Genomic DNA, 13,366 nt, shown 5'->3' on the forward strand with positions numbered 1-13,366 from the left:
CACAGAGAAATGTCAGAGTGTTTGGTTACAGACTCAAGGAAACCTCTCATTTTAGAGTGCTCATTTGGTAAGATTCAGCAGACTGGAATGGGGGCAAAGTGTTTGTGTGGGGGAAAGAACTTAAAAATGAGATTCACCCACATTAGGGTGCTGTCTTGCATGTTCTACAGCACGTAGGCTGATTTGGAAAAGGGACAGGAATTTGAGCCAGAAGACCGAGGGCTGGGCCACTAACCATCTACGTGGCCCAACATGACCTCCCTGGCCTCAGGCCCCTTTACCCGGAAAATAGCTCTAAAGAGCTATGCTTTAAAAAAAAAAAAAGGTGGGGGGGAGTGGAAGAGGATTCAGATATTGTTTTGTTTTGCAGCCTACATGTGATCATAAATGAGAGTCTTCCACCTGTGCTTTGAAATTATTTTGTTTTAGAGAAACAAAAATTTGGAGCGGGTACATACTTCCTGAGTGCTCCCTGGCCAGTTCTTAGCTAAAGCACGCAGTTAAATCTTTGACCAGCAGGGGGAGCACAAACTTGGAAGTTTGTAACCTTCTATCTAGTCTTAGACCCAGGAGGGAAAGAAGAGGAAACTTTGAAAAAGGCAAAGATACTCAAGGAAAGCATAGACACGCCATCTCTGGGTGTATTCTGCAGATCCTGTATTTAGTCTTAAATGTTCAGACAATCAGGAATTACTGCCTGGCTTTTTGTCCTACCCAAGCCACTTGAACCCCTGAGCCTCAGTTTCGTCACCAGTGAAATAGGGATAGTAGACCTTGAGAAATCATTCTAAGACTCGAAAGATAATATTTTAGCAGGTTTTGGAGATTGTCCAGAGTTCTTAGGCCCCTGAAGGACCATTCTCATTAATATTGAAAGAACCACTTTTCTTCTATTTTTCTTTCCCATGAACACAAGTGGCCTTTGGATGGTATGCATTTTCTACTTTGACAAAGGAACTACATGTGTATGTGTACATATAATTAACGTATGCAGTTGTGTTCCCAGTACTCAGGGCAAAAACATGACTATCGCATAGCTTCGGGTGCCTGTTGTTGCCGTAAGAGCAGAGCTGGAAAAATGTTTGCTAGCTTGTGGTAAAACCGCTCCAGCTGGCAAGCTGCAGCTATCAAAGGAAAACTAAATACGTGTGTCCTAAAATAAGACTATAGTGGACAATCTAACATTCATGGAATCAATTTCTGTTTGCTTTTTTCTCTTCCCTGCAGATTTTAAGCAAAATTTTGGACTGTGAATCAAGGCATTGGGTAAGTAAATCTAATTATATGCTTTAAAATTTTGTGGACAAACTGTTTCCTTTGACTTTGCCGATGCATGTGTTGCTGTGAACTTGGCCACTTTTCGTGAGATGAGAGAAAGGATGGCCGAGTCCCTCTCCCTCACCCATTTACCCCTGTGTTAGACTATCTTAACTGTGCTGTGATCATTCATACCCTCACTCATTTCTTAGTTCCGAGCCAATGTAGCCACCTACTATGCACCAGCAATGTGCCAGGAGCTCGAAGTACATTCAGACAATTGTAAAGCCTAAAAGAGGAAGAAACAGATGGTGGCTGGGATAATGAAATGAGATCCTGACGAGAATAGCTGCGATTTTTGAGAACCTGCTATGGACCAGGCACAGATCTCTAAATTTTACAACCACATAGGTATTACTCCTCCCATTTTGGGAAACCAAAGCCCAGGAACAGTAAACACAGAAAGTCACACAGCTAGCAAAAGATAAAGCTGGCGTGCTAACCTTCAAATCGTGGTTTCTCACCCTCACTGCCTCTCCGCACTTGGTGGAGTACTGGGTATGTGGGAAAAGCACTCTACAAATATTCATTCACTTCCGCTTTCCCCGAAAGGGCTTTCTATTCCAACTTGTTAGAGAAAGATTCTTTTTCCCATCTTACAGATGTGAACAGTAATGCCCAGAGATGGGCCCGCAAATGGGTCAAAGACCCAACACAAGGGACCTTGGTGTGTTAGCATGCTGCGCCACCTGTCTTCACAGCCCTGGTAGAGCAGGAATCAGGTTCTGGAGAATTCAACAAGATTTTGACCCTTTTCTTTCCAGGTGAAGACAAAATGGCGTCCCCGGCTGACAGCTGTATCCAGTTCACCCGCCATGCCAGTGACGTTCTTCTCAACCTTAATCGCCTCCGGAGCCGTGACATCTTGACTGATGTTGTCATCGTGGTGAGCCGTGAGCAGTTCAGAGCCCATAAGACAGTCCTCATGGCCTGCAGGTGAGGGGCCGGGAGGGGAAAGACAGTTGTATAGAAGGGCGTGATGGTGTGGGCAGGTAGCAAGGCAGATCGAGTGGGCCTTTTGCTGTGTTTAGAATTATGTCTCGTTTGTCTCCAGACTGCCAGCGCATGTGGCCTGGTGGAGCAGGTTCCCAGGAAATGAATGAATGAACACACGTTTGGAGAAGAAAGAGTTTCTGTTCTGTGGGAAGAGTGGGAGCAGAAATGGTAGACTGTCTCAAGAAAGGATGTGCTTGGAACAAACACAGAGAATAGCTTCAGTTAACCAGTGAAGAAAGGAGAAGTGAAAGGGGGTTTTTCGGTATTTGAAGCAAGTGAATTTGAAGTCTTTTGCCCTTTTACTCTATAACTGCATGTATTTTATCCTGTGGCTATCTTTCCATGGGTGTTTCAGGCTATGTGTGTAAGTTAGGGAGAGAGAGCCGGTCGATTCTTCCTATTTGTTGAGTATTTCAAGTTTTTGGAGCTAGTTCACATTACATCATCTCCCTGAATCTCTGCAGTGGCCTTCCGTGTTATGGAGGCATAATTACTTCCCTTTGATAGACAATAAAACGAAGGTACAGATAGGTGAGCTGATGTAAAGTCGGGGGTCTCTACTGCCAGAAGAGAGCTTACTCAAGCTCTACAGCAAACGCCTGTGTTTTAGTAGTGACAAGAACAGAGGTTTACAGAGATATAAAAGTAACAGAAAATGCTAACCTAGAGCTTACTCTGTGCCAGGCATGCACGACCCTGTCAGGTAGACTCTATTGTTCCTGCTTTGCAGGGAAGGAAACTAGGGTGCAGAGAAGTTAAGTAGCTTGCCCAAGGTTACACAGCTACTTACTGGTTAAAGTCTGGCTCACTCCTGGCAACCCATTCAGAAAGAGCAGCATTGAGATGCCAGCCGGAATCCTGACTTGTAATTGAGCCTTCTTTCATCTACCAGACAACATGGTCCCTGGAGGCACAGCTTGAGGTTTGACTTGTGTCTCCTAGGAATACTGACCTTATGGAAGTCTGCGGACTTTTAGAAAATCAGTAGACTGTAGATGTAGGCACCATTTTATTTATTTATCGTCGATACCCAAGTTGCTTCTAAAAACAGACAATGACACTTTAAAAATAAGGATCATGTGTTGGAATAGGAAGAGAAATGCTTATCTCAAAGTTATAGACTAAAAATGTACTGCAAATGAGTGCTAAATTTCACTCTGGTAATCCATGCAGTTAAGACGATAAGGAAAATAGCTTCTGTGACTCTGAGAACATCATTTACCTTCTGATCTCGGTTCCCCCATTTGTAGAGGGGAGAGTGATAATATCTACCTTGCAAGGTTGTGAGGAACACAGGATAATGTATGTAAAGTGCTTAATGACTCTCTGGTATTTAGTAAGCTCTTCGTAAATGGCAGTTATTATTAATTGCTGTGGAAATTCTGGAGCGAGGCCCAGGGAAGAGGAGCTGAGCCTTGACACCAACTGTAATTGATCGCCAGTCCTGTCCGTTCTTGTGACACGTGTGTTTCTGTTATAGTGGCCTGTTCTATAGCATCTTCACAGACCAGCTGAAGTGTAACCTGAGTGTGATCAACCTGGATCCTGAGATCAACCCTGAGGGGTTCTGCATCCTCCTGGACTTCATGTACACGTCCCGGCTCAATCTGCGGGAGGGCAACATCATGGCCGTGATGGCCACGGCAATGTACCTGCAGATGGAGCACGTTGTGGACACTTGCCGGAAGTTTATCAAGGCCAGGTGAGCTGCCATGGAGGGAGAAGCCCTTGGGAGTGGAAGACATCTGAAATCCTTGATAATGCATGCATATCCTCTACAATATGCCACAGCCTACGTTTCCGCTAGCTTTTGCACACTTCTGCCTTCTTAATTCTTGCTCTGCTATCCAGATATGCCCTGTGCATTCATTCCCCTCTTGCTTTCTTCATTCGTTGGATGGGCCCTTTCCTCCCACCCATCCCGCCAGGCCAAGCTTGGAAGCGGGCTCCTCTGTGGACGTTTTCCAATTGCCACTCTTCCTCCCTCAGCTCTCCCTCTGTATCCCTAAGCCATCTGCCTGTCCTTCAGACCTTCCTTCTATTTTCACTATTTGCATATGTGTTTTAGTTCTCCTTTAGACTTCTATTATAATGATTTGCATATGTGCCTTAGTTCCCCCACCAGACTGTGGGCTGCTTTTCTCATCTTTTATGTTGCCCCGCTCCTACAAGAGAGGACATTTATTGAATTAAATTGAGTTCACTGGGTCTAATCCCGTCCTTGAAGGCTGGTCGGACATGACCATCATTTAAAGGGGGGGAACCTGAGGGCCCACAAAGTGAAGGGCTTTGCTAAGTGGAACAGAAACTCGGGGCTTTACTTTTTTAGCACCATTTGATTTGGCTGTTCTAGGGTGATTGCCTCCCTTATGAAACAGGAGGGTTTCCAGCCTCTGTTTGATCACCTCCAGGAGCCAGGAACCCAGTGTTCCCAGAGCCGCACTGACTACCTCGGACCGTTAGAAAGCTCCTCTTGATGGCGAGTTGAAATCTGGCCCTCTTAACCTTCACTCATTGGTTCCAGCTCTGTTAACTGTGATCATGGTGAGCTGGCCTATTTTTCCCCCACATAACGTCCCTTCAAGTATGTGCAGCGAGAGCTTGTTGTCTCCTGTGGGTGATAATGGTAGCGAGGTCATCATCGCGGTCATTTTCGACTACTTTCTCTGGGTCAGGCCTTGTGCTTGGAGGGGTGAAGCAACTTGCTCCAGGGCCCATTGCTGCTAAGTGGCCCAACTGGGATTGGAAAGCAGGTCTGGCTGCTGCCGGTGCTCCAAAGAAAACTCCTCCCAAGACTCTAGGCAGCTTACAGGCTGAGTCCCTTCTCCCATGGGCCACCAGTTTGTCTGTGACTCTCTGAACATGCATTGTGTAACTTCTTCTTTCCCTGAGCTTCCATTTCCATGTGTGTAAAATGGAGACAGTAATGCCTTTCTTCCTTTGCAGGATTTTGCATGGATGAACTAAGGGCTCTGAAAGCTTTACATTCTGTAATATCTGAAGAATTACAGATTCACGCACATATACACAGAATGTGGCTTAAACATGTGATCGCATGTCTAAGCGGGCACAGCTTGTGGGGCTGACTCGCTGCCCTTGTCTGGGTCCAGTCTCCCGCACTGCGGGCTAGCTTGCTAGATTTCTAGCATAAAAGCCTTGTGACTGCAAGGATTTCCCTATTCCAGAGCCACATCCCTCATGTCTAGCTGACCAAGCACAAATGTGGCTACATAACACCAGTGTCGCTCAGAAAGTCCTCTGTTCAACAGTTCTCATTTGGAGGCCCGGGTCTCCTCTCTGTTTTCTCCTGCAGTGAAGCAGAGATGGTTCCTGCCATCAAGCCTCCCCGTGAAGAGTTTCTGAATAGCCGGATGCTGATGCCCCAAGACATCATGGCCTATCGGGGTCGTGAGGTGGTGGAGAATAACCTACCGCTGAGGAACGCCCCGGGGTGCGAGAGCAGGGCCTTCGCCCCCAGCCTGTACAGCGGCCTGTCCACCCCGCCGGCCTCTTACCCCGTCTACAGTCACCTACCTGTCAGCAGCTTCCTCTTCTCTGACGAGGAGCTGCGGGATGCCCGGATGCCTGTGGCCAACCCCTTCCCTAAGGAGCGGGCCCACCCCTGCGATAGTGCCAGGCCCATCCCTGGCGACTACAGCCGGCCGGCCCTGGAGAGAACTCCCAGTGTATGCCACAGCAGCATCTACTCACCCAAGGAGGCAGCCCCAGAGGAGACGCGCAGTGACATGCACTACGGCGTGGCCGAGGGCCCCAAGCCTGCCGCCCCCTCGGCCCGGAATGCCCCGTACTTCCCCTGTGACAAGGCTGGCAAGGAGGAAGAGAGGCCCTCCTCAGAGGATGAGATCGCCCTGCATTTCGAGCCCCCCAGTGCACCCCTGAACCGCAAGGGTCTGGTCAGCCCCCAGAGCCCCCAGAAGTCCGACTGCCAGCCCAACTCGCCCACGGAGTCCTGCAGTAGCAAGAATGCCTGCATCCTCCAGACCTCTGGTTCACCTCCAGCCAAGAGCCCCACCGACCCCAAAGCCTGCAACTGGAAGAAATACAAGTTCATTGTGCTCAACAGCCTCAACCAGAATGCCAAACCAGAGGGACCCGAGCAGGCCGAGCTGGGCCGCCTCTCCCCTCGAGCCTACACCGCCCCACCGGCCTGCCAGCCACCCATGGAGCCCGAGAGCCTTGACCTCCAGTCCCCAACCAAGCTCAGCGTCAGCGGGGAGGACTCCACCATCCCACAGGCCAGCCGGCTCAATAACATCGTCAACAGGTGCTTTCAGAGGGGGTCTGGGCCTGGGGTCAGGGCTTCCCACGGGGGTCACTTCTTCCGATGGACGCGGGGGCTGTGTCCTTTCTTGCCTGAATACTGGGTATATTATGGGTGTGGAGTAAGTGTCCACTGACTGAATTGGCCTCAGTAAGGAAGCATATTAACATCAGTGATCTCAGGGCATACACTGTTTGGAGGTGGGCTCAAGGATAACTTTGTGGCCCCGAATCCAGAGGGAGGTGGCCCAGCTCTGGCCTCTGGGTTCACCTGAGCATGGGAACGAGGGGGCAGCATCCAGGCCAGGTGGAGTGCTTTACCCTCTCCAGCTGCTGAGGCTCTCTTTCTCTTTCCTCCTGCCCACAGGTCCCTGACAGGTTCCCCCCGCAGCAACAGCGAGAGCCACTCACCGCTCTACTTGCACCCCCCCAAGTGCACGTCATGCGGCTCTCAGTCCCCGCAGCATGCAGAGATGTGCCTCCACACTGCTGGCCCCACATTCCCCGAGGAGATGGGAGAGACCCAGTCTGAGTACTCGGATTCCAGCTGTGGTGAGTCCCTTCCCGGGGAGAAGGAAGGCCCCTGCCTCTGCTCTGTGGGGTTTGCATTTCCATTTCACTTATGCTCTTGTCACTGATTGGGAGAAGTCCCCGACTGGAAGGTCACTGGCCCTTAAAATCACCGGCCCATCCCCCCACTCTTGACCTCTTGAACCAGGCTGATCTGAGCAAGGGATGAGGTATTGGAGTTAGTCTGGGGTAACAGAGAATGACCCCCTTTTCACCTGCACTGTAGCCAAGGTAGCCTGGGGGAGCGGCTCTAACTCCCAGAGCTTCCTCAGTCCCTCGGGACCCAACTGCCAGGACTGACCTGGGTCGGCCCCCCCTGCTGGGCCATGCGTTCTGTAAGGACAAGCCCCTGACCTTCCTCGTGCCTGTGTCTCCCATAGGTCCGAGGGAGTTTCTAACATGGAGTAGGTGCTCAGCTGACGTTAGCTGAATTAGGTTAGTTGAGCTGAATTATTAAACTGAAGTTTTGGACACTCTGTGATTGGCATCCCCAGTTTTTATTAGATAAGAAAGTCTGTCTTTTCCCTCAAGCTCTGGCTGCAGTAGGATAGCCCAGTCATACCTAATCGGGGGTGAGCCCCCGTGACATGTCATTCTCAAAATGTTCTAACAGAAGGGAAAAATCAGTTACTTACACCGTGAGATTTGGCACAGGGTTGTGGACGTGTAGTTGGGAGAGCAGGGACTGTCCCCGCCTGTCCCCCTGGCTATTTGCCTTTTCTCTGCATCCAGTCCCTTTTCTCTGGGCTGCCGTTTCTACTTCCATCCTTGTTGGCTCTCCCAATATCATAGAAGTGTTTGGGGGACATGAAATCCAGAGAGATACAGGGTGACCCTGTTCACGGTTACTTCCTCCTTCAATGGCCTCCACGTACCATTGGATTTTATACCTCACATGCCTAGAACACTTTGTGGTATACAGTATGCTCCTGTGAGGTGGGCAGCCTGGGGCTTGACTATCCTGATTTTGGAGATAGAGACACAGATAGGCTCAGAGAGGTGAAGGGTCTTGCTCGAGGGCTCCTGGGTATGGATGTAAATAAAACAATGAACTGAGAAGAAAAGTCAGTTCTCAGAGCTCTCTAGAGAAGGAGGAGCCCTGCTGAGCTTTCCTGAAGTTGGCCCAGGCCATATGGGTAGCTGTGGGTTTGAGCTTCTCCTCTGTACCTTAGTATTCAACTCTGTCCCCTTTCTCCTCCATGACGGAGACTCTAAATGCTCAGAAACATAAAACTCGCACAGGCCCGGAATGTCGGGTGGCTGGAGCTTGGGGGTTCCATATGGCCCTGAGGGCAACTGCAAAGGGGAGTGGCCTTAGAGCCCTACCTCCCTTCCCTTTCTAACGGTGGTGTCCCGTCCCCCCGCCCACCTCCGACAGAGAACGGGGCCTTCTTTTGCAATGAGTGTGACTGCCGCTTCTCTGAGGAGGCCTCACTCAAGAGACACACGCTGCAGACCCACAGTGACAAACCCTACAAGTGTGACCGCTGCCAGGCCTCCTTCCGCTACAAGGGCAACCTCGCCAGCCACAAGACCGTCCACACGGGTATGCCCCCTCCCCCCCCCCCCGCCACAGCTCGGCAGGGTTCCTGGGAGCGGGATGGGGGGAGGACCCTAGAGAAAGCAGTGTGGGGCCTTGTTCCCCCGGCGGGCAGGGAGCAGGCCCTGCTCTGATCTGGATGTGGGCCTAACCCTGTCTTGTCTTTGCCTGGCGACTCCTCCACTCCCTGTGTTCTTTGTCTTTTCTCCGAGGCACTCTGTCCTGCTTCTCTAGCGTTGTGCGGCAGAATTGTTAATCCCAACGCACAAGCGAAGCAACCAAGGCTGAGAGAGGCAAAGTAGATAGGGTTTTTGTTACTCCAGAAAAAAAAAATTAAAAGCCTCTTGATTTCCTCTCAGGGCTTGCTCCTTATCAACTCACATTCCTTTACCAGGTAGCTTCTAATAACCCGACTGTTGTCCACAGTTGACCCTCTCTTGGTGTCCATTATCCCAGAAACTTTCCACGAAGGAAGGCTCAGCCCTTCTATTGGCTTCCCCAGCCTGAGCATCTACTCTGACTCAGGCCCCAGGCTTCTTGCAAATGGAATCCAGCTGTCGTTCCCACAAGCGGAAAAGCATGTTTTTTCTAAAAGAGAAACTAGAGCAGCCTGATTGTCTCTTCCTGGTGAAGGGCTTGATTCCTGAATCAGTCTAGTCCTAGGGAAGAGCTGGAAGAGACTGACTCTGTCATCTAAATTCACCCCTCAAGTTCCGGAGAGGGAAACTGAGGTCCAGAGAAGGAGAGTGACTTGTCCAAGTCTGCAGTTAGATGATCTTAATGACATAGCTGTTTCAAAGGCCTCTTGGAACCTCCCCCCACTCCCTGTCCCACCCCCAGTGTTGTGTCCCCTCTGCCCCAGCCTGCTCCTTGACCCTGGCCGCCTGCAGCCTGTGGTGGTATGGTGTGTGCTTGGCAAGGGCAGGAAAGTGGTAGGCCCCCTGGATCCTCTCTCAGACATCTTCCAAAGGAGAGAAAGCTGAGGTGGCCCAGGAAGGGCAGTTTGCTCTGAGATCCAGGGACCCGGGACTGTGGAGACCTCCGTCAGATATAGCTTTCTTTGTTCCCTTTCTTTCGGGAATAGGTGAGAAACCCTATCGTTGTAACATTTGTGGAGCCCAGTTCAACCGACCAGCCAACCTGAAAACCCATACTCGGATTCACTCTGGAGAGAAGCCCTACAAATGCGAAACCTGTGGAGCCAGATTTGTACAAGTGAGCGGGGCCGTGGGGAAAAGATCCCTCAGCCTCTGTATGCTGATGAGGGGGCTCCCGGGGGAGGGGGTCACAGCCCACCCCAACAGAGCCTCTCATGCTTCGCTCTTCCATTCAGGTGGCCCACCTCCGTGCCCACGTGCTCATCCACACTGGCGAGAAGCCCTATCCCTGTGAAATCTGTGGCACCCGTTTCCGGCACCTTCAGACCCTGAAGAGCCACCTGCGAATCCACACAGGAGAGAAACCTTACCATGTATGTGAGCCTCTTGTGGCCATCTGCTGGCCTGGGAGGGGCTTGGGGGGGAGGGGCAGGCAGCAGAACTGTTTGCTCCAATCTCAAGCACACGGTGGGATGACCACTGAACTAATGGCCCTGAGACCTGGTTTAGGGCTGGTTGTCAGACACGCTGCTGGACATTGGCTGTGTCTCAGTTTGCTCATCTGTAAAGTGGGGATACTGGGCTAGGTGACCTGGGCCCTAGGAAAGAGTTCCAAACTATAGATACATTGATTTTGGAATCATTCATTCATTCCACACTAATTAGCTTCTTACAGTACGCCTCTATGCTGGACTAGATGTCTACTTAAGAGGACCTAAGGTATTTGAGAAGGGGCAGCCATAGGAGTGGGAGGAGAATCAGAAAAATGTGGTGATATAAGAAAAAAAAGGCAGGGAAAAGGCCATTATAAGAAGGAGCAGGTGGCCAGCTACACAGCAGGGTACCAGGAATGGGCCATTGGAATCCTAGTGTTCTGGAGGAGGGTTTCAGCCAACCATGGCTTGCGGGCTAATTTTTGAGCACTTCATGAGCTAGGTTTTAATATCTTTAAATGGCTACAAGATGGAGAAATAATATTTTGTGACATGTGCAAATTACATAAAATTTAATTTTCAATGTCCATAAGCAAAGTTTTATTGGGACACAGCCATGTTCACTTGTTTACATATTATCCATGGGGACTTTCCTACCACAGGGGCAGAGTCATCATTGTGATATATTCACTATCCGGCTCTTTCCCGGTTAAAAATAGTTTTCTATCTCTGCTATAGAGGGGAGAGATACTGGCCGGGCTGCTGGGATATCTGGTTCTTATTCTGACTCTGACACCAACCCTTTTTAGGGCCATAGGCAAGCCTGACCCTCTCTCGGGGGACCACAATTTTCTTTCTGTGTAAAAGGATAAGGATGCTGTAGGTGAGCAGTTTTCAGACTGGGCTCTTTCAGTCAACCCCACAGCCTCTTTTACCTTTTGAGTTTCTATTGAATTTGAAAAGAGAGTCCTACGGTTTATAGGCATGGAAACCACTGTGTTCAATGACACTGCCCTGGTGGGTTTGTGGTATCACCGTTGATAGTGATGGACACAAGAACGAACCAATGAGTGGTTAACCCATATCACAAATGGGAACCTGCAAAATGTAGGTGTTTTCATCCACTTGTTTATCAGTCCCTGCGTGAGTATCTTCTCACTTGCTTTTTGTTCTTGGGCAAATTAGTTTTCCCCTCGATACCCTTATTTGCTCATCTGTAAAATGAGCCTGATAATAGTACCTATCCCACGGAGTCGTTGTATTCAGTTAACAAATTCGCTCAAGTGTCAGGATAGTCTTTGGCACACGGTAGAGTACAATAAATATTTGCTAGAAGTTTAGATGCACCAATGTCGAGTTAAGAGTGACCTGCAGAGCATGTCGACTCAGTCCTTCACTGAAGGGAAAGCCAAGGCCCATGGAGAGAAATGATGTGCTTGGCTGGGGAAGAGCAGGAGCAACACTTCACCGCTTTAGAAAACAGCGAAGGGACATTTGCACAAAGCTTACTTATCGCTTAGCTGGAGCCTGAATTCTTAACCTGGCCTTCCAGAGGGAAGAGCTGCCCAGATCCCTCACAGGGAGAATCTCCCTCTCTGGGTCTTCGAGCAATGATACGTTCCTGGGGTTGGTGACAGCTAACAGTTTGCCTCTGATTTTCCTTCAGTGTGAGAAGTGCAACCTGCATTTCCGTCACAAAAGCCAGCTGCGTCTTCACTTGCGCCAAAAGCACGGCGCCATCACCAACACCAAGGTGCAATACCGCGTGTCCGCCACTGACCTGCCCCCGGAGCTCCCCAAAGCCTGCTGAAGCATGGAGTGTTGATGCTTTCCATTCGAGTCCCTTCTCAGAATCTACCCAAAGGATACTGTAACACTTTACAATGTTCATCCCATGATGTAGTGCCTCTTTCATCCACTAGTGCAAATCATAGCTGGGGTGGGGGTGGGGGGAGGGGGCGTGGGGACTGGGGGCCAAGGCAGCTCCCCTTCCCCCACTGCCGTAAAACATTAATAATATTGCTTCTTCTCCTATGTGTAAGGCAAACCATGTCAGCAAAAAGCAAAATCATTTTATATATCAAAGTGGGGGAGTATGCAAAAGTTCTGACTTGACTTGGTCTGCAAAATGAGGAATGTATATGTTTTGTGGGGACAGATGTTTCTTTTGTATGTAAATGTGCATTCTTTTAAAAGAAGAGACTTCAGTATGTTATCAAAGAGAGGGCTTTAATTTTTTTAACCAAAGGTGAAGGAATATATGGCAGAGTTGTAAATATATAAATATATATATATATAAAATAAATATATATAAACCTAAAAAAGATATATTAAAAATATAAAACTGCGTTAAAGGCTCGATTTTGTATCTGCAGGCAGACACGGATCTGAGAATCTTTATTGAGAAAGAGCACTTAAGAGAATATTTTAAGTATTGCATCTGTATAAGTAAGAAAATATTTTGTCTAAAATGCCTCAGTGTATTTGTATTTTTTTGCAAGTGAAGGTTTACAATTTACAAAGTGTGTATTAAAAAAAAAAACACAAAAAGAACAAAAAAAAGCTACCGAAGGAAAAATGTGTAGTTTTGTTCTAGTTTTCAGTTTGTATATACCTGTACAACGTGTCCTACGGTGCCTTTTTTCATGGAAGTTTTCAGTGATGGACGAGCGCGCCATCCCTTCTGAAGTGTAGGCAGACACAGGGACTTGAAGTTGTCGCTCACTAAGCTCTCTTTGGGAATGTTTGTCTCATCACATTCTGCGTCATGCTTGTGTTAGAACTACTCCGGAGACAGGGTTTGGCTGTGTCTAAACTGCATTACCGCGTTGTAAAATATAGCTGTACAAATACAAGAATAAAATGTAGAAAAGTCAAGTGGGCTCTTTCCGGAGGTCTTTCCTTGTGTTGGGATCAGGACTGGAATGGGTCTGGTTTCCTCGGCTCTGAATCTCGCGGGAGATGCTCATGGAGAGGAGTGGCTGCTGGGGTCTCGGGCAGGCTGAGGCTGGGGCTGGCTCCTGGACACTGGACAGGGACCCACTGTTGACTCCCAGACTGGGACGAGCTGCAGGCTCCAGACCCTGGTCGTGAGGAGCTCCGGCGGGGGGTGTGGGATGGACCACCTCTCA

The 13,366-nt window shown here is 49.2% G+C and overlaps 1 protein-coding gene across 2 annotated transcripts in view; it reads left to right on the forward strand.

The window, feature by feature from the left end:
* The window catches only part of BCL6 (BCL6 transcription repressor), a 21,673-nt gene extending 8,561 nt beyond the window's left edge, over positions 1–13,112 (forward strand). The window contains exons 1-10 of one of the 2 annotated variants that reach the window (XM_036109793.2): positions 1–67; positions 1,228–1,266; positions 2,082–2,253; positions 3,794–4,015; positions 5,627–6,598; positions 6,962–7,146; positions 8,543–8,710; positions 9,789–9,919; positions 10,038–10,175; positions 11,902–13,112. In XM_036109793.2, the coding sequence (XP_035965686.1) occupies positions 2,093–2,253; positions 3,794–4,015; positions 5,627–6,598; positions 6,962–7,146; positions 8,543–8,710; positions 9,789–9,919; positions 10,038–10,175; positions 11,902–12,045 (2,121 nt within the window). In that variant the 5' untranslated portion in view covers positions 1–67; positions 1,228–1,266; positions 2,082–2,092 and the 3' untranslated portion in view covers positions 12,046–13,112. The remainder of the gene's footprint in view (positions 68–1,227; positions 1,267–2,081; positions 2,254–3,793; positions 4,016–5,626; positions 6,599–6,961; positions 7,147–8,542; positions 8,711–9,788; positions 9,920–10,037; positions 10,176–11,901) is intronic. The other variant, XM_036109792.2, reaches the window with a different exon arrangement.
* The last annotated feature ends 254 nt before the right edge of the window (positions 13,113–13,366 follow it).

The sequence above is a fragment of the Halichoerus grypus genome, chromosome 1, assembly GCF_964656455.1.
Source record: "Halichoerus grypus chromosome 1, mHalGry1.hap1.1, whole genome shotgun sequence".
Lineage (NCBI taxonomy): Eukaryota > Metazoa > Chordata > Mammalia > Carnivora > Phocidae > Halichoerus > Halichoerus grypus.